Source organism: Labrus mixtus, unplaced genomic scaffold (assembly GCF_963584025.1).
Source record: "Labrus mixtus unplaced genomic scaffold, fLabMix1.1 SCAFFOLD_110, whole genome shotgun sequence".
Lineage (NCBI taxonomy): Eukaryota > Metazoa > Chordata > Actinopteri > Labriformes > Labridae > Labrus > Labrus mixtus.
In genome coordinates this window covers 100,001-119,929 of record NW_026870141.1, presented here as the reverse complement: position 1 = coordinate 119,929, position 19,929 = coordinate 100,001, and the positions used below count along the sequence as shown (strand labels likewise).

At 39.5% G+C, this 19,929-nt stretch overlaps 3 protein-coding genes and 1 long non-coding RNA gene across 4 annotated transcripts in view; 3 read left to right on the top strand and 1 right to left on the bottom strand.

Moving 5' to 3' along the window:
* The first annotated feature begins 990 nt into the window (after positions 1-990).
* Positions 991-6,258, top strand: LOC132963853 (saxitoxin and tetrodotoxin-binding protein 1-like). The gene is made up of 6 exons (XM_061033573.1): positions 991-1,159; positions 1,853-1,998; positions 3,076-3,158; positions 5,677-5,802; positions 5,919-6,038; positions 6,131-6,258. The coding sequence occupies exons 1-6, from the start codon at positions 1,037-1,039 to the stop codon at positions 6,178-6,180; spliced, it is 648 nt and encodes a 215-aa protein (XP_060889556.1). The 5' UTR covers positions 991-1,036; the 3' UTR covers positions 6,181-6,258.
* Positions 6,259-8,377: 2,119 nt separating this feature from the next.
* Positions 8,378-8,699, bottom strand: LOC132963855 (uncharacterized). The gene is made up of 2 exons (XR_009669162.1): positions 8,547-8,699; positions 8,378-8,470 (listed from the first exon to the last, which is right to left on the bottom strand). It is a non-coding gene; the product is annotated as an uncharacterized LOC132963855 (long non-coding RNA).
* Positions 8,700-10,544: 1,845 nt separating this feature from the next.
* On the top strand, positions 10,545-13,636 carry LOC132963854 (saxitoxin and tetrodotoxin-binding protein 1-like). Its single transcript, XM_061033574.1, has 5 exons — positions 10,545-10,719; positions 10,808-10,929; positions 11,818-11,894; positions 13,302-13,421; positions 13,508-13,636. The coding sequence occupies exons 1-5, from the start codon at positions 10,597-10,599 to the stop codon at positions 13,543-13,545; spliced, it is 480 nt and encodes a 159-aa protein (XP_060889557.1). The 5' UTR covers positions 10,545-10,596; the 3' UTR covers positions 13,546-13,636.
* Positions 13,637-14,624: 988 nt separating this feature from the next.
* The window catches only part of psmb4 (proteasome 20S subunit beta 4), a 5,987-nt gene continuing 682 nt past the window's right edge, over positions 14,625-19,929 (top strand). Inside the window, exons 1-7 of the mRNA XM_061033572.1 lie at positions 14,625-14,782; positions 15,650-15,776; positions 15,859-15,938; positions 16,013-16,159; positions 16,246-16,327; positions 16,782-16,898; positions 17,850-17,938. Coding sequence (XP_060889555.1) covers positions 14,661-14,782; positions 15,650-15,776; positions 15,859-15,938; positions 16,013-16,159; positions 16,246-16,327; positions 16,782-16,898; positions 17,850-17,938 — 764 coding nt within the window. The 5' untranslated portion in view covers positions 14,625-14,660. The remainder of the gene's footprint in view (positions 14,783-15,649; positions 15,777-15,858; positions 15,939-16,012; positions 16,160-16,245; positions 16,328-16,781; positions 16,899-17,849; positions 17,939-19,929) is intronic.

The window sequence follows — 19,929 nt, the reverse complement described above, 5'->3', positions numbered from 1 at the left end:
TTCTACTCAGGTAATGCAGCTCCTCAATCACATTATTAAAAATCACTAATCAATCAACACATATTTAAAACTATTTCAAACTCTTCTCTACAACATGCTGACATGATTGCCCAGCTTGTTATGGTTGCAGTCTGTTCCTGTTCATCTATCAAGTTTCAGTTTCTTAATTTGCTCTCTGAAAGTCATGTGAACTCCACAGCAGACAGCTGACTCACTAAACAATCAAAAGTTTCATAGCGCTTCCAGTTTAAGAGTTAATATGAGAAGCACTGGTGATCAACAAAATAAAATGATATACTGAAAAAAGATGGGGTCTAGTAATTCAAAGAAAGGATGCAACATTATTGAAGAATGGAGGCAAAGAGTGAGTGAGAGTTCAGTAACACACTGACCACACATACTCTTTGGACTGATACAGGGCCAGCGTGGGCCTCTGACCTCTGACCTCAGTGGAAAGGAAGAGTGGACAACAGGAACAAGAGGAATCAAAAGGAGAAATCCTTCCTGCATATTATCCCAAATGCTCTTTTGTAAAGCGTCTCAAGACAACACATGTTATGAACTGGTGCTCTACAAATAATGATTGATTGATTGATACGGTGGCCAGCTAGGAGCCCAGTTGCGCTTTTAAACCACCAGGTGGCGACAAAGTAACAAAAATCAAACACTTAGTAATCTTTTTTCTTACAGTTTTTGGTGTCTTGGTCTTCCCTCTGCATCTGACTGTAGTCTTGAATGATTACACTGTCATCACCTCTTTTTATTGTTTAGTTTGACAGATAGAGTCATGCACTTGCATAAACACTGACCTTCTCTTATTTTAAACTTTTACACATAAACCAAATAGGTTGGTATAAAAAACATTACTGAAGAATGGAGGCAAAGAGTGAGTGAGAGTTCAGTGACACACTGAGCACACATACTCTTTGGACTGATACAGGGCCAGCGTGGGCCCTGGCTCGTTATAAAACCACCTACCTCCTGCTGTCCTCACAGATCACAGAGCCAGGGGGTTTGATTTTCATCTCAGAGCACCATGACTTCACTAAAGAAAACAATGCTGCTGCTGCTGCTGCTCGTGGCAGCTGTCGGCACCTACGCAGCGCCGGAAAACTGTGATGGTCTCAACAAAACCGTGCCAGCTAAAGACCTGCACAAGGTGAGTCTGTTGTGGTCTGTTTGGTGCCTGAGACCAAACCTTCCTCACTGTTGTGGGATGTTTTTGTAGCATCTGTCAGTATTTTTTAACCTACATGCTATTCATATGTAATCTTTTCTGTACTATCCTTTATTTTAATTTGTACATTAATTGTCCAAATATCATATCAATCTGCTAATTCTATAGGCGCTAAACGCAGATTTTTGCTTTTAGTAAACATGGTAATAAACTGCTCAAAAAACTGAACAATAGAAGCCAAATGATGGTTTGTAGGCTATGTGTTGTGGCTACAGTGTTAGCAGAAGGGCTAACCCCTTTGAAAGCTGGAGTTTTGGTTTTAAATCGATAAAAACAAATAACAGCTAATGCTGAAGGCTAAAACCCTAACCCTAATCAATCTTATAAAGCTTGGTCCACAGTGTTAAAAGACAATAAAGATAACCCTAAACCTAACTAAGCCCGCTATATGAATTGTGTTTTTGTTTAATTATTTATTAGTTTACTTTGCTGATGCAGAACTCTGCTAAAGTGTAAAGTTCCCTTCTAAAGTTTAAATCTGGTGAAATTAGCCCAAACAACACACCATCTCTTATTTTTGAATCTTAGAACATAAAGTCCTCTCTGGGTGATAGAACTTCCAAAACTTATGAGATACCATTTGTTTGACCCTGATCTGTCCCCCTCTTGTCGCAGATTTATGGGGACTGGGTTCTGGTCTGGTCGGTTGCTAACCATCAGGAAGGCTGGGACCTGCTGCCAAATGTATCCAGCTCCCACGTCGAGCTCAAACTCCTCCCTGACAACAATACCATCTCGTTCTTGGAACGGAACATGTTCCTGTGAGTGCCAACACAGTAGATTACATAAATAATGGTTTAAGTAGGTTAAAGCAACAATATGTAAATATGTACTGGCTTAAATTCATAAAATGACCTTACTATACTATACTCAAAAGACAGCAGACTTCAGTGTCTATGACGTGGCAACAGCATGGATCTTTAGGGAGGAGGGGATGGTGAGAAACAGCTCTCTCAAATGTTTTCATTTGGACTGCAACCCTAACCCTACCTTTTTAACATTAGGTGTCAGAGTTACTAATTGCTCCTTTAACATTAGTTGGTTGCTGTTTGAAGATTAATTTTTTTTGAAGATTTATTTTTTGGCTTTTTGTGCCTTTAATGGAGAGATAGGACAGTGGATAGAAATCAGGGAGAGAGAGAGAGTGGGAAATGACATGCCGGGCCGGGCCACCCTAACCCTAACTCGGGCCGCCCGCGTTGAGGACTACAGCCTCCATATATGGGACGCGCGCACTAACCACTGCGCCACCAGTACCCCTGTTTGAAGATTTATTAATAGCCTCTAAATGTAAATTTATCAAACCTTCTCAACTTCATCACATTCGGAGTTAAAACATATATTTTGCATTGTGTTGTCATCAGAGGCGGCACCAGATTGAAAAAAATAGCAGGTGCTATGGGGTGCTCATCTTTTCAGTGATGGTGCTCTTGATTTCAGATTTTTTATCAATGTCCTGCCAACATACTAATTCCCACATAAAAAATTGTATGTTCTCTGGTGTGCACAGACACTTGAAACATTTAAAATGTCTATGTTACACAAAAGGTGGGATATCCAGAAAAAGTCTGAATATATAAGCACACAAGCAGAAATCAATATGTTCGTGGGACATGGAGAACAGTAATATTTGAATACAGAAAGTTTTAGTACCCTAGATAAACAAGTAGAGTTGTTGAGCAAAAAACTTCCAAGATACGACCGGATATGATCATAAGAGATGTTGGGATAAGAGGAGCAGATATCATTAAGTTATCAATGTGTCTTGACAGTTGCAGAGCTAGAAGGTTGTTGTGTCCTTTGGTTGCACTGTCTAACTGGTTTTGTTTTTATTTCAGTAACAACTCATGCATTAAGTTCGACATCAACATGTCAATGCCGACGGACCCTGAAGAGCACACACTAAACTCCTCCTCTGCCAGTGAGTCACGTAAACACACATACACGTTAGTCTTTCTAAACTTGTTAGGGCATCATTGGCATAATGCTATTTGGTAAATGCATAGGTACAGTTAAGTACACTACAGATCAGTCTTTGACTAAGGGTTTACATAGTGGAGCCTGATTCTTCAGATTTCTGATTTCACTCATTAAGTCTGCATTCATGTGACCTTATAACCATATTACACATGTCCAATACAGCAGACACACACACTCACACTGACGGCCCAGTGTGTGCGGGTCAGACCAGAGACAAACAAACGTACAAACCAACACTTCAAGCTAACGCACGCTAGCACAAGCTAGGTGTTTGTCACCTGCCTGTCCAACAGGAAGTGGACCAACTCCACGTCCACGGGTAAAAGACAACACCCTCGTTTTAGAACGAGCTTTATCCGCTTGGTGTTTTTCCACAGCATTAGTGCTTTCACACTTCAAAACTTTGAAAACTCCTTAAAACAATATATATATATATATTTATATATATATAATACATAATAAGATATATTTTATTAATCCTTGAGGGGAAATTATATTTTTACACTCTGTTCTTCAACATGCTACACACATATAGGCTGAAATTAAGTCAAACACAGAAACAATATAAAAAAAACTTTATTTATTTTCAAAATAAAACACTCTGTTTTGACAGTTGTTAACAATGGCCCAATGTGTGTTGTGTTTATAAGAGGTTTTTATACGGTTTATTAGCACATACGTGGTATTATCTTGTCGCTTGTGGTTCTGTTATTACTGCGGGAACTCCTTGGTCTTGGGACTCCAGTTGTCCGGTGGTGCTACTCCGTGTGTATCAGAGCGTAGCTGACACTCAATGAACACGTATCGTTGTTTCACTGTTTTGCTGTTTTGCTGTTTCAGTGTTTTGCTGTTTCAGTGTTTTGCTGTTTCACTGTTTCACTGTTTCAGTGTTTTGCTGTTTCAGTGTTTTGCTGTTTCAGTGTTTTGCTGTTTCACTGTTTCACTGTTTTGCTGTTTCACTGTTTTGCTGTTTCAGTGTTTTGCTGTTTCACTGTTTCACTGTTTTGCTGTTTCAGTGTTTTGCTGTTTCAGTGTTTTGCTGTTTCACTGTTTTGCTGTTTCACTGTTTCACTGTTTTGCTGTTTCACTGTTTTGCTGTTTCACTGTTTTGCTGTTTCACTGTTTCACTGTTTTGCTGTTTCACTGTTTTGCTGTTTCACTGTTTCAGTGTTTTGCTGTTTCAGTGTTTTGCTGTTTCAGTGTTTTGCTGTTTCACTGTTTCACTGTTTTGCTGTTTCACTGTTTTGCTGTTTCACTGTTTTGCTGTTTCACTGTTTCACTGTTTCACTGTTTTGCTGTTTCACTGTTTCACTGTTTTGCTGTTTCACTGTTTCACTGTTTCACTGTTTCACTGTTTCACTGTTTCACTGTTTTGCTGTTTCACTGTTTTGCTGTTTCACTGTTTCACTGTTTTGCTGTTTCACTGTTTTGCTGTTTCACTGTTTTGCTGTTTTGCTGTTTCACTGTTTCACTGTTTTGCTGTTTCACTGTTTTGCTGTTTCACTGTTTTGCTGTTTCACTGTTTCACTGTTTCACTGTTTTGCTGTTTCACTGTTTTGCTGTTTTGCTGTTTCACTGTTTTGCTGTTTTGCTGTTTCACTGTTTCACTGTTTTGCTGTTTCACTGTTTTGCTGTTTCACTGTTTTGCTGTTTCACTGTTTCACTGTTTCACTGTTTTGCTGTTTCACTGTTTCACTGTTTTGCTGTTTCACTGTTTCACTGTTTCACTGTTTCACTGTTTCACTGTTTCACTGTTTTGCTGTTTCACTGTTTCACTGTTTCACTGTTTCACTGTTTTGCTGTTTCACTGTTTCACTGTTTTGCTGTTTCACTGTTTCGCTGTTTTGCTGTTTCACTGTTTTGCTGTTTCACTGTTTCACTGTTTTGCTGTTTCACTGTTTTGCTGTTTCACTGTTTCACTGTTTTGCTGTTTCACTGTTTTGCTGTTTCACTGTTTTGCTGTTTCACTGTTTTGCTGTTTCACTGTTTCACTGTTTCACTGTTTTGCTGTTTCACTGTTTTGCTGTTTCACTGTTTCACTGTTTCAGTGTTTTGCTGTTTCACTGTTTTGCTGTTTCACTGTTTCACTGTTTCACTGTTTTGCTGTTTCACTGTTTCACTGTTTCACTGTTTCAGTGTTTTGCTGTTTCAGTGTTTCGCTGTTTCAGTGTTTTGCTGTTTCAGTGTTTTGCTGTTTTGCTGTTTCACTGTTTCACTGTTTCACTGTTTTGCTGTTTCACTGTTTCACTGTTTCACTGTTTTGCTGTTTCAGTGTTTTGCTGTTTTGCTGTTTCACTGTTTCACTGTTTCACTGTTTCACTGTTTTGCTGTTTCAGTGTTTTGCTGTTTCAGTGTTTTGCTGTTTCAGTGTTTTGCTGTTTCAGTGTTTTGCTGTTTCACTGTCTCACAGTTGCTGTTGCTGGTATGTCAAAGTAACATATGTTGTTTGTGTGTTTAAGTGGTGGAAACAGACGGAGTTCCTACCGTGTACAACGAAAATGGACAAGCACAATTCTTTGAGACCTGCGAGGACTGTTTGACAATGATGTACACGGGCAAAGCAGAGGGATTCCTGCTCGTCTACAGTAAACACACACGCTTTTAAACTTTCAGACTTTCCCTCAATTCAGGGTTGAGAGACTCAGTGTTTACACTAAACATGCTTGATGTGATGGTTCTTTTGTTTGTATTTGTGTGTCAGAGAGGGAGGGAAATCATCAGGACGTCGAGAAGATGAAAGAGGACCACAACAATCATAAGAAATTGGCTGAGTGTATGGGATTCCCTCAAGAGATCATTTTCACCTACGATGGAGCTGCAGGTCAGTTTGGTCTAGGTTTGTTCTGTGTACAGTTAGCACGTTTTTCATGAATACCATCTTTTTATTCTTCTCTGTTTCCTCTGTTTCCTCAGATTTTTGTCAGAAGAAATCTTCTCCTGAGGTGGTCGCTGAAGAGGCCTGAGTGAAGATGAAGGATGAAGCTGGCCTTAAAGTTTGATTTGATGTGTCAGTGAACATTAAAATTAAAGAAAAAAGATGCGTTTCTTTTCTATTTGTTTGACATCACTTTGGGATGAGACACAACACAGAAACACATTTACTATAACTAACTATAAAAGATTGATGAAATAGGAAATGATGAATCTATTGTTTGACATGGTCTGTCCCCCAACATGGAAACCAATCAGAGTTTGTCTTTAACTGTGGAATAAACCATCTGACTGTATGAGGGGAATCAATAACGTCCCATAGATCATAAATTTAACTGAAGGGAAATCTGTGTTCATTCAATCCTCGCTTATTTCGATAAGTCCGGCTCATTTAAGTGGGAGTTTCATTCCACCTTGTAGCTTATATGAACCCTCGCTGAGTTACCATGGTAACTAATGCTGGTGAACAAGTCTGCTCTGGACCAGGCTAACAGTCGAACTTAGTTTAGCTGTGTTTCAAAGAATGTCCGACGTGTAGAAACAGACTGCTAAAGGACCGTCAGGTGAGTTTCAGCGCTGACATCACTCATATCATGTTTTAATAATAAAAATCATAAAACTCATGTCATGTTATAATAATAATAATAAAGATCATAAAAGTCATGTCATGTTATAATAATAATAATAAAAATCATAAAACTCATGTCATGTTATAATAATAAAGATCATAAAACTCATCATATTATAATAATAATAAAGATCATAAAACTCATGTCATGTTATAATAATAATAATAAAGATCATAAAACTCATGTCATGTTATAATAATAATAATAAAGATCATAAAACTCATATCATGTTATAATAATAAAGATCATAAAACTCATGTCATGTTATTATAATAAAGATCATAAAACTCATGTCATGTTATAATAATAATAATAAAGATCATAAAACTCATGTCATGTTATAATAATAATAATAAAAATCATAAAACTCATGTCATGTTATTATAATAAAGATCATAAAACTCATGTCATGTTATAATAATAATAATAAAGATCATAAAACTCATGTCATGTTATAATAAAGATCATAAAACTCATGTCATGTTATAATAATAATAATAAAGATCATAAAACTCATGTCATGTTATAATAATAAAGATCATAAAACTCATATCATGTTATAATAATAATAATAAAGATCATAAAACTCATCATGTTATAATAATAATTATAAATACCATAAAACTCTCAGATTAATTCAAAATCAATCATGAATACAAACCTTAATTATATTGAAAAAGCCACACATCTATTGCAACTACACGTTACAAAAAACATTTTATAAAAAGCCTAATAAATAATTCACATCCCTCAAGTACCCACCCTACTCTATCTCTGATTGGCTGGTAAAACAAGAGAGACAGGCAGACAGACCGACAGAGAGAGATCAGACACAGGTGAAGGAAATCAGGGCAATCAACACACAGAGACAGAAATAAAGACAACAATGGGGACTAATACACTGAAGACACACAGAGAACTCAAGAATGTAATAATAACTCACACTACAACATAGAGAGAGACACAATGATAAGAAATTACAAAATAAAACAGGAAACACTAAAGACCAAACTAGGAAACATTAACACACAAGGGAAACAAACTAGGATAGAAAACTAAGTAACACTGGGGGAAAATGGCGACCTGGACAGCCTGCGGTCACATTGCTGCAAGACAAAGTGTGCTCACTTTACAAACAGGCGGACTCGAAAAAAAATAAAAAAGGGACCCGCAGTCGAGTCTGCACATTGGAGAACAACACAGACAACATGACAGTTACTTTGTGTCTTTACTTTGAGTCATGTGGTCAGGGTAAGGGTTAGATACAGTCAGAACACTCCAGGGTTTCTCCTGAATGAAGGCTGTCATCCTTGCGTACCGGCGTGCTTGTGCATGAAGTGTACCGTGCCAAAGCACACCTCTCTAAAGCGTGCCAGGGCCAAGGAAGTGTACTGCGAAATGATTCAAGGAGACTGGGATGCTTTGTCTGGTTTTGATGGCAGAATAAGAAACATACTTAAATATTCAAAACTTAGGTAATCTCTAAAAGGCAGAGAATAACAGAAATACCTTCATACAAGGATGAACCCCCCCCCTCTTTTCCTATTGGTCTAGGGGCAATGAACAAACTGCAGTGGTCAGTGTTATGATCTTAAAAGGGTGGTGGGTAAAAGGGGGATTTATTGAAGTGAGGCTGGTGAGGCTTGAATGAGAGGCTGGGTGGTGAGGTGATGGAGCTCGTTGGTTGGAGGCACTGGGGGGAAAAAGAAGACAAGGGATAATTAGTCACAGGTAATTCCAAAGCACAAAATGTTTTACTGCCGATCTACCACGGTGTAGGCGGAAATAATCTGGCAGCTTGGGAGAGGTGAACCAGGGTCTAAATGCTGCAGCCGGTGATTACTGATGACGATCAGGTGAGTGACTGCAGAGAGCTCCAGCAGCCAATAAGCCACGCCCAGCCTCTGAAAGAAAAAACACAAGCACCAACCAAAAGCAGACCAGGAAAAATACACAAAAAATGTCCAATCACCACAGGTCAGGTTACATCTCAATAAGCTCCTTGTTACCAGTTTTATCGGGCCAGCTTTAATAAGCAGAATGCAATCTAGATTACGAGTGGGAAAAGTCATGTTTACAGTGAAAGTTGTTTTTGCAAGAGATCTCACAGTCACTGCACATTTGGGGGGACGGGGGGTTATTGGCAATGTGAGACAGAAAAGAGTTAATGGATACCAGACAGAGAGCAGATCTCTGACAGCCTTTGGCTTGTTGTTCTTTATTGCTACTTTAGTTGCATGTGTCAGTGTGGGACTACTTAATGTCAAAGGGTGAATGCTCTGCAGGAGTGAAGTGTGAGTTCAAAGTTCATGGATAAAAGCTCCTGCATGATGTTTTTGCCCTCTGTACGCAGAAAAGGCTGAATATACAATCATTTCGCTATTTCAATGCCCCCACAACCAAACAGAGCAGCATGACTGATATGGCCATCACAACACGCCCTCCACTCTACCTGCCAATCAAATCATCACCTGATGCCCTGATCACACCTGTGGCTTGTTTTGCCAGACAGACTGTTGGAAAACGCACATCACAACAACTTAAGATGCTACTAGCTTAGCTACGCGCATAGCAGGACAATTTACTTAAATAATGTGTTCCTTAGTTTATTTATTTCAGTCAATGTGATGTGCAGGGCATAGTTTTCCTTTCTTCTTTAAATTAGATGTACGATAGTTTTGAATAAAATACGATGACTTTAAAGCTGCAGTACGATATTGTTGTGTTTTCAGTCTGGCAACACTGCTGGTTGTGTCTATCTGCTGGACTAGGGAAGTACCAAATTCTAAGAGCATTTCCAAATTCTATCAAACTCGTCTCAACATTTTAACCATCATGAAATGCATTTTAGCTTTAAGTTTATATAAAACAACATATTCTGAATTCACAGCTACCTTTTTATGTAACACTTTGATGTTAAACTCAAATCAGTACAACACACAAACTAAAGGTCAGCGTCTGTAACGTGAGCATTACGGCCACAAGCGAGGCAGCCGACACATGCTAAGCTAACTAGCATTAGCTTAGCATGTAACCAAAGTGCAGCTCATGAATAAAGGGTTTTCTACACACACAGGTCTTTAACTTTTACAGTAAATTTGAAACAGATTGAAAATACATGTTACTGAAAGTTTCTAGAACCGTTTAAAGTGTAAAACAAAGACATGTTACACACACACCTTCAGCCCGGGACACATTTCCTTTGCTGAGGGATGTACGACCTCTGACCTCAGTGGAAAGGAAGAGTGGACAACAGGAACAAGAGGAATCAAAAGGAGAAATCCTTCCTGCATATTATCCCAAATGCTCTTTTGTAAAGCGTCTCAAGACAACACATGTTATGAACTGGTGCTCTACAAATAATGATTGATTGATTGATACGGTGGCCAGCTAGGAGCCCAGTTGCGCTTTTAAACCACCAGGTGGCGACAAAGTAACAAAAATCAAACACTTAGTAATCTTTTTTCTTACAGTTTTTGGTGTCTTGGTCTTCCCTCTGCGTCTGACTGTAGTCTTGAATGATTACACTGTCATCACCTCTTTTTATTGTTTAGTTTGACAGATAGAGTCATGCACTTGCATAAACACTGACCTTCTCTTATTTTAAACTTTTACACATAAACCAAATAGGTTGGTATAAAAAACATTACTGAAGAATGGAGGCAAAGAGTGAGTGAGAGTTCAGTGACACACTGAGCACACATACTCTTTGGACTGATACAGGGCCAGCGTGGGCCCTGGCTCGTTATAAACCCACCTACCTCCTGCTGTCCTCACAGATCACAGAGCCAGGGGGTTTGATTTTCATCTCAGAGCACCATGACTTCACTAAAGAAAACAATGCTGCTGCTGCTGCTGCTCGTGGCAGCTGTCGGCACCTACGCAGCGCCGGAAAACTGTGATGGTCTCAACAAAACCGTGCCAGCTAAAGACCTGCACAAGGTGAGTCTGTTTGTGGAAGCTTCAGGACATACAGGAAATGCTCTTTTATAAAAGTGTTAGAAGAAATAAAGATGTCCTCCCCTTGTAGATTATGGGGGACTGGATTCTGGTTTGGTCTGTCAATGTGGAGAACATCTCCAGCTCTCATGTGGAGCTCCGTCTTCACCCTGACAATACCACCATCTCTTACATCGAGAGGAACATGTTCCTGTGAGTTCTCCTAAAACATACATATACACACACACACACAGACACACACACACACACATACACACACACACACACACACACACACACACACACACACACACACAGACACACACACACACACATACACACACACACACACACACACACACACACACACACACACACACACACACACACACACACACACATACACACACACACACACACACACACACACACACACACACACACACAGACACACACAGAGACACACACACACACACACACACACACAGACACACACAGAGACACACACACACACACACACACACAGACACACACACAGAGACACACACACACACACACACACACACACACACACACACACACACAGACACACACAGAGACACACACACACACACACACACACACACACACAGACACACACACACACAGAGACACACACACACACACACACACACTTCTCCTTGTAAAATAATCAACAGTGTTACATAATTCTCCTCTATATTTTCCTTTTTTTAACTCGTACTATTTATACAATTCTACCTGAACACACATTTACTTTTCACTTTTATAAATCGTATTTTTATACTGCAGAGTAAATCTTTTTCTTACCTGTGCAATATTTATTTATAGTCTTTACTTTTGCGATATGCGTTACGCTGCTCATGGTTGTTTGTAGTTTGTAGCTGTGCACTTTAACATGAAGCTTTCTAATTCGTTGTTTAATTGAATAAGGACAATAAAAGTCTTTCTATTTCTATATTAACATGCTTACATTCCTTCATACATACACACACACTCTGAACATGATTCTTCTGTAGATCCTGATGTGTCAGCTGTTTGTTGCTTTGTTGTCTGACTGTTTTTTATTTGTGTTCTTTTCAGTGACAGTTCATGTACCACGTACAACTCGACCGTGTTGATTCCCTCTGAACAGTTTGTGATGGACATTGTTGCTGCCAGTAAGTTGAATGAACATACACAGAGACTTCCATGTTGGACTAATATAAAGTCTCTGTTATTTCAACACTAATCATTTGAGGGTTACTTTCTAAAGACTGACATAAAAGCTGTTCTAAATGTATTTGCATAATAGAGTAGTAAAAGTCAAATATATAGTCATTATATTATTTATAATAATGATCATACTGCAAAAGTTACCTTACACCATCTTAGCTCTGATACAAATATGAAGACGACAATCCAGAATAACCACAGAAACAAGAAAACATAATGGAGAGAATGAATAAGCATCAAAACAACAAACAGCTGACTCCATCAGCAAAATGCAAATCCTCCTTACACACAACAGCATCATCACAAAAACTGCTGACACCTGGAGTGCAGCTACCACCCAAGACAAAGTGAGGGTCAGGTAAGCCTACTCGTCACCACACCGGCACACAGGTCAACTTCATGTACATGAAAATCTGTGAAAACACATCAGTTCATTTTCAACCTGTTACGTTGTGAAGCTCGTCCTGATAGACCTTCTCTTTGGATCCAGAGGTCGTCAGGTTTACATTGGATTTTTTGTTTCCAGTGTTTGTGCTACTTTTTGTCTCAGGCTGTGTTCACACTGCAGCTAAAGGGACAACAGTGTGAACAGCAGTAGTCACACTAATCAGATTTTTTCAAATCCAATTTGGGACTTGTTCATTCTAGGGAGTCCTGCAGGAGTCTGATTCAGGCCACATTTAAAAAATATGTGAGCACTACAGCTTGTGAACGCAGCCTGATGGAAGTTTGTCCATTCATGTAAAACCACCAACATTTTATATTTTATTTATTTATTGTTGTTACTGTAATTAGTGTTTCCTCGATGTGACATGTTTCATAATGAATGAAAATCTGTCAGTCTATTTAACGATTCGGCCAAAGTGGAGTTCTTTGAGACCTGCCCAGAGTGTTTGGTGATGGTCTATAGAGGCAACGTGGGACAGTATCTGCTCATTTACAGTAAACTCACAAAACGCAAACACACACAAACACACACACACACACACACACACACACACACACACACACACAAACACAAACACACACACACACACACACACACAAACACACACACACACACACACACACACACACACACACACACACACACACAAACACACACACACACACACACACACACACACACACACACACACAAACACACACAAACACACACACACACACACACACACACACACACACACAAACACACACAAACACACACACACACACACACACACACACACACACACACACAAACACAAACACACACACACACACACACACACACACACACACACACACACACACACACACACACACATTCTGTGCATAAAACATTTAGTAAAATAAATGTACATGTGTATCAGGGAAAGAAGGTCATCATCAGGATATTGAGAAGACTAAGGTGGCCCACGGTGATTTTAAGAAACTGGCCACCTGTCTGGGACTTCCTCAAGATGACAGTTTCACCTACAAAGAAGCTCGAGGTCAGTTTGAACACGGCTTTTTTCTGTGTGTAAGCCTGTCAGAGAAATACTGATACGATGTTTCTTCTTCTCTTGGATCTTCTCAGATTTTTGCCACAAGAAATTTTCACCTGAACAGGCCTGAGCGAAGATGATGGATCGTCTGAATAGATGTGTTGATCACGAATCAATTAAAGGCAAATACATAAACCTACATGTGTGTTTCTGTTTTCCTCAATACAAATTATACATTAGGAGCTAATGTGGGTTTCTCTCAAAAAACTGTTGAATGGTTTTTATAAAGTATTTGAGTGGCAGAATGAAATGGTGTCCCACAAGGGTCTATACTGGGTCCTATTTTAATCATTATTTATGTCAATAATTGATGTAAGGCCGTATTTGATGCTAAGTTCTATCTTTATGCTAACCTCAAATTATATGTACTTCCTTGTCCTCTTCAGAGAGTGCAATTAACAATCTACAAGCTGTGTTAAATGTTGTCCATAGAATTCTCATGAATTTAAGACTTAATGCAAACAAGAAAATCTGTCCTTAACTCACCATATTGAGTGTCTTACAAAAGAACTGAGGGTGGAATCAGGTTATTTTTCCTATATCGCTTGGAGGAAACTCATTAGAGCAACATTTCTATCAGTAATTGACGACGGGGATATTCTTTATAAGCTTGTTATCTCATCCTGAACATGATAGAGTGTGGGGAATGACATACAGGCAAAGAGCCATGGGTCGGACCAGAACCCAGGTAGTACGTCCGGAGAAGAACAGCCTCTGTACGTGGGGCGCATCCCAGCCGCAAGGCCATCCGTGTCGCATGTATGTAGGGCTAGAAGCCTCCGCACATGGGGCTTAGACTTAATTAACTTTGAAACAACATCGAGGCATGGAATTTTAATTTAATTTAACCAGGTAGCTTGAACTACTACAGTTTTAGAATTGAAAAGCTCAAATGAAATAGGGAGCATTATTTTACTTACAATTTAAACTATTTAGAGAGATGAAATGTTATATTACCCAAAAAGAACTGTTATCCTATAAAACATTTTTATGAACACTTTGAATTAATATTTATTTCCAGAATGTGGACATTTTTATGATTATTGGGGATTTTCTTGATCTTGATTTTCCATTAAGCGCAGTCAGTCATCCGGACGCCAGGTGGCGGTAAAGATCTTCTCCGTAACGTCAAACCAATAACAACAAGATGACGCTGTGTCGTCACTTCCTCATAATATTTTCAATATGGAGTCCAGCGGTTTGAAGTTGAATTTCTGGGAGAACGGACCAAAGCCCGGACAGTTTTACTCGTTTCCCGGTGGCAGCAGCGGGCTGGGCACAGCATGCGGACCCGTCCGACACACACTGTGAGTGGCCCGAACCGACGGAACCGGGAAGTTTGGACGATAACGTCACGACTCTGTCGGTTTCGGTTTTAGCTTCGCCGCAGTGCTGTATCATCATGGAGACATGCTAGCTCATTATGCTAAGCTACTACGTAGTTTACATCCGTTTCAATGGTTTATCTAATGTAAAATACATTTCTACGACTTATTATGTTTGATTAGTAAAAGTTTGTTTCTGTTCTGCTGACTAACTGTTAGCCTCGTTAGCCTCGTTAGCCTCTCCTGTTCCTCACTTTGTTTAATTACAGTAAAATGTTTAACAGTGTCGTAAAATAAATAATAATAAATAATGATAAATAAATAATATATATACTTAATGATAAATAATAATAAATAAATAACTTATATACTTAATGATAAATAATAATAAATAATGATAAATAAATAATTTATATACTTAATGATAAATAATAATAAATAAATAACTTATATACTTAATGATAAATAATAATAAATAATGATAAATAAATAATATATATACTTAATGATAAATAATAATAAATAATGATAAATAAATAATTTATATACTTAATGATAAATAATAATAAATAAATAACTTATATACTTAATGATAAATAATAATAAATAATGATAAATAAATAATATATATACTTAATGATAAATAATAATTAATAAATAATATATATACTTAATGATAAATAATGATAAATAAATAATTTATATACTTAATGATAAATAATATATATACTTAATGATAAATAATAATGTTTGTATAGCACTGAAGAGACTGAACTTCTAAACCTCTCTCTCTTTCTCTCTGTCTCTCTCTCTCTCTCTGTCTCTCTCTCTCCCCCCCTCTCTCTGTAGTAACCCGATGGTAACTGGGACGTCGGTGCTCGGGGTGAAGTTTACTGGTGGCGTGATCATTGCAGCCGACATGTTGGGCTCGTACGGCTCACTGGCTCGCTTCAGGAACGTCTCCCGCCTCATGAAGGTGCAGTTTACTGATATCACAACATCCTCAGCTGTAGATGTGTAGCAGTACCATGTGTTGACTGTTGTTTGTTGTGCTTCAGGTAAACAGCAACACCATCCTGGGAGCTTCAGGAGACTACGCTGACTACCAGTACCTGAAGCAGGTCATCGAACAGATGGTGTAAGCTCACTCAGACGCTACAGAAAGAAAACGGCTTCTCTGCTGTGCTCTAAACTTTTCTTCTTCTTATTCAGTATCGACGAGGAGCTGCTGGGTGACGGGCACAGCTACAGTCCAAAGGCGGTCCACTCCTGGCTGACCAGAGTGATGTACAACCGGCGCAGCAAGATGAATCCTCTGTGGAACACGGTGGTGATCGGAGGTTTCTACAATGGAGAAAGGTCTTTGTGCTCTTTGTGCCTCAGAAATGTCAAAACTAAACAGCTTTTTGTGTGCTAACGTTTACCTGCCCCCCCCCCCCTTTCAGTTTCCTAGGTTACGTGGACAAGCTGGGCGTGGCCTACGAGGCGCCCACAGTAGCCACAGGCTTCGGAGCGTACCTGGCTCAGGTGAGTGAGTTTGCTCCATTCGTCAGTCCACTGGCCTACATAGCAGATACTCAAGGCTTTAATTTCTGCAGGCTGTCGGAGCACGGGGCATCAATTCACCACAGAAAAGATCATGCTGGACAGGAAGTCAGACATCCAAACATCTGGTTTATTTTCAGAATAAGACACTCCGTATACGGTTTCATATCACACACATCGTATTGTCTTGCGCTGTCGCCAGTGAATCTGTAAATTACCACAGGAATTCCTTTGTCTCTGCTCTGCAGCTGACGTCTGAATTCAAACCAAACCAACAACATGAGAGTTTAAAACGTTCCTCACTGACTCCAAACCAACAACATGAGAGTTTAAAACGTTCCTCACTGACAGCTGACCTCTCTGTGAGTTCAGACAGACCAAAGTTTCTTCCAGGTGTGTGTGTGTTTAACCGTGCTTTGTGTTTGTGTGTGTTTAGCCTCTTATGAGGGAGGTGGTGGAGAACAAAGTGGAGATCACCAAACAGGAGGCGCGGGAGCTGGTGGAGCGCTGCCTCAAAGTTCTTTACTACAGAGACGCTCGCTCCTACAACAGGGTGAGTCACTTTACCTTCTGAGAGACGCTTAAAGAAAAGCCTCTTTATGTAAATAATATCCTACTTTCAGTTTGTAAAAGCAAGATTAGCTCTCTGAGTTCAGCTTTGTCTCACCTGTGATCCTTTACAATCTGCTGCATTCATTAAATCTGTCACATGAAATCATTACCCATCAGTGAAATCAATACTTATAGTACATGTCATCACTCACTTGATTACACCGAAATGTTCCTCATTAAAAGAGTTGTAATGGGAAGGTCATCATGAGATCATCAGCTGATCTAGGACCTTATTCTTCTCATTCCAACCAAACTCATTCAAGTCTAGAAGATTATAAGTTTGTAAAGAGGATCTGGTCAGAGGTTTGTAAAGAGGCTCTGGTCAGAGGTTTGTAAAGAGGCTCGGGTCAGAGGTTTGTAAAGAGGATCTGGTCAGAGGTTTGTAAAGAGGCTCTGGTCAGAGGTTTGTAAAGAGGATTGATCACTAAATCTTCCTGTCTATCATCCTTTACAGCCGTTTTCACGGGGGGGGGGGGTCTTTATACCAATGCTATGTATAGTCCAGTGGAATGACAACAGAAGCAGAACATACTGGAGAACAGGAAACAGAATGTAGCAGGTTCATTAGAGCACAGAGATAGTAGCGTGCAGACAGTCTATGCAGTCTCTGTTTATAAATGTCACTCTCTTCCTATTGGCTCAAGGTGAATTCTCCGGAGTATATCCTGCTGAAGTCTGAGGGAAATATTCTTCTGTTTGCGTTCACAGCCTAACCCTCCTCCGGGTCCTCACGGTTCATGTTGTTTTGTGAGATCTCCAGAGTTTAGAGTCTGGACTCTGCATGAATGTGTGTGTTGATCTGTTCGGGTCATATCGATGCTCTGACACTAAGATTTAACAGTTATCATTTAAAAAAAAAGTATTTATGGCATTGTGTGTTTTTGTTTTTTAGCACGAGATCGCTATCGTAACCGAAGAAGGGGTTGAGATCATAGGACCTCTGTCTTCTGAAACCAACTGGGACATCGCTCACATGGTCAGGTAGGGTCAAAGGTCACAGTGAAAACTCTTTTACCTGACTCAGAAAGAAAAGTGATCTGTCTGTTGTTTTCTTCTGAATCACAAAAAGCCTAAAAATGAAATGTAAATGATCTGAGCCGTTTCAGGAAGAAGGTTGAACAAGCTCTGAGTGGATTTACCCTCAGGTTGGAAACTCGTGTCTGTTCGTTAGTTTGAATGTTGTCCATCCAGCTATTTTTTTCAGCTTACCTGATGTCAGGTGGCAGCAAGCGCAGTAAGTCAAGCCAGACTTCCCTCTCCCCAGAAACACTTTCCAGATCCTCTTGGGGGATTCTGAGGTGTTCCCAGACCAGACGGGATAAATAATCCCTCCAGACTTTTTGGATGCTAATAATGTTTTATCTTAATATCAGTCGGGTTTTAGGAAACCACAGAGCATTGTTACAGCTGCTCTTAGGTTTAAATCACATTATTGAAGGGTAGGGTCAGCCCTTAAAGTAACATCTCCCGACGTTAATGAGGAGTAATGATTCTTCCTCTCCAGGATCCTCGACTAAAATAGGTTGTTTTATTATATGAATGATTGATTATATAAAACCAACTTGATTTAGAATCAGACAAACGGTGAATCTCCGATAACACGGCGTGACTGAGTGACAGAATGAGGAAAAGAAACAGCGTTTCGACGGAGAGAAACTCGGTTTGTTAAAGAAAACCTGCTTCCGGATAGGTTCAGAGGGTTAGTTACCATAGTAACACACTCAGAGCTTCAGTTACCATAGTGACAGACTCAGAGCTTCAGTTACCATAGTCACAGACTCAGAGATTTAGTTACCATAGTGACAGACTCAGAGCTTCAGTTACCATAGTGACAGACTCAGAGCTTCAGTTACCATAGTGACAGACTCACAGCTTTAGTTACCATAGTGACAGACTCAGAGGTTATGTTACCATAGTGACAGACTCAGAGGTTATGTTACCATAGTGACAGACTCACAGATTTAGTTACCATAGTCACAGACTCAGAGGTTATGTTACCATAGTGACAGACTCAGAGGTTTAGTTACCATAGTGACAGACTCAGAGGTTATGTTACCATAGTGACAGACTCAGAGGTTTAGTTACCATAGTGACAGACTCAGAGGTTTAGTTACCATAGTGACAGACTCAGAGGTTATGTTACCATAGTGACAGACTCAGAGCTTCAGTTACCATAGTGACAGACTCAGAGCTTCAGTTACCATAGTGACAGACTCAGGTTATGTTACCATAGTGACAGACTCAGAGGTTATGTTACCATAGTGACAGACTCACAGATTTAGTTACCATAGTGACAGACTCAGAGGTTATGTTACCATAGTGACAGACTCAGAGCTTATGTTACCATAGTGACAGACTCACAGATTTAGTTACCATAGTGACAGACTCAGAGGTTATGTTACCATAGTGACAGACTCAGAGGTTATGTTACCATAGTGACAGACTCAGAGGTTTAGTTACCATAGTGACAGACTCAGAGGTTATGTTACCATAGTGACAGACTCAGAGGTTATGTTACCATAGTGACAGACTCAGAGGTTTAGTTACCATAGTGACAGACTCAGGTTATGTTACCATAGTGACAGACTCAGAGGTTATGTTACCATAGTGACAGACTCAGAGCTTATGTTACCATAGTGACAGACTCAGAGGTTATGTTACCATAGTGACAGACTCAGAGGTTATGTTACCATAGTGACAGACTCAGAGGTTTAGTTACCATAGTGACAGACTCAGGTTATGTTACCATAGTGACAGACTCAGAGGTTATGTTACCATAGTGACAGACTCAGAGCTTATGTTACCATAGTGACAGACTCAGAGCTTATGTTACCATAGTGACAGACTCAGAGGTTTAGTTACCATAGTGACAGACTCAGAGCTTCAGTTACCATAGTGACAGACTCAGAGCTTCAGTTACCATAGTGACAGACTCAGAGCTTCAGTTACCATAGTGACAGACTGTGTTTGCA

Excerpts from the sequence above, each read along its gene's own strand:
- LOC132963853 (XM_061033573.1), top strand. The coding sequence starts at position 1,037 with ATGACTTCACTAAAGAAAACAATGCTGCTGCTGCTGCTGCTCGTGGCA. Across the intron at positions 1,160-1,852 it reads CAGCTAAAGACCTGCACAAG|ATTTATGGGGACTGGGTTCT; the intron begins GTGAGTCTGTTG and ends CTCTTGTCGCAG. Across the intron at positions 1,999-3,075 it reads TTGGAACGGAACATGTTCCT|TAACAACTCATGCATTAAGT; the intron begins GTGAGTGCCAAC and ends TTTTTATTTCAG.
- LOC132963854 (XM_061033574.1), top strand. The coding sequence starts at position 10,597 with ATGACTTCACTAAAGAAAACAATGCTGCTGCTGCTGCTGCTCGTGGCA. Across the intron at positions 10,720-10,807 it reads CAGCTAAAGACCTGCACAAG|ATTATGGGGGACTGGATTCT; the intron begins GTGAGTCTGTTT and ends CTCCCCTTGTAG. Across the intron at positions 13,422-13,507 it reads CACCTACAAAGAAGCTCGAG|ATTTTTGCCACAAGAAATTT; the intron begins GTCAGTTTGAAC and ends GGATCTTCTCAG.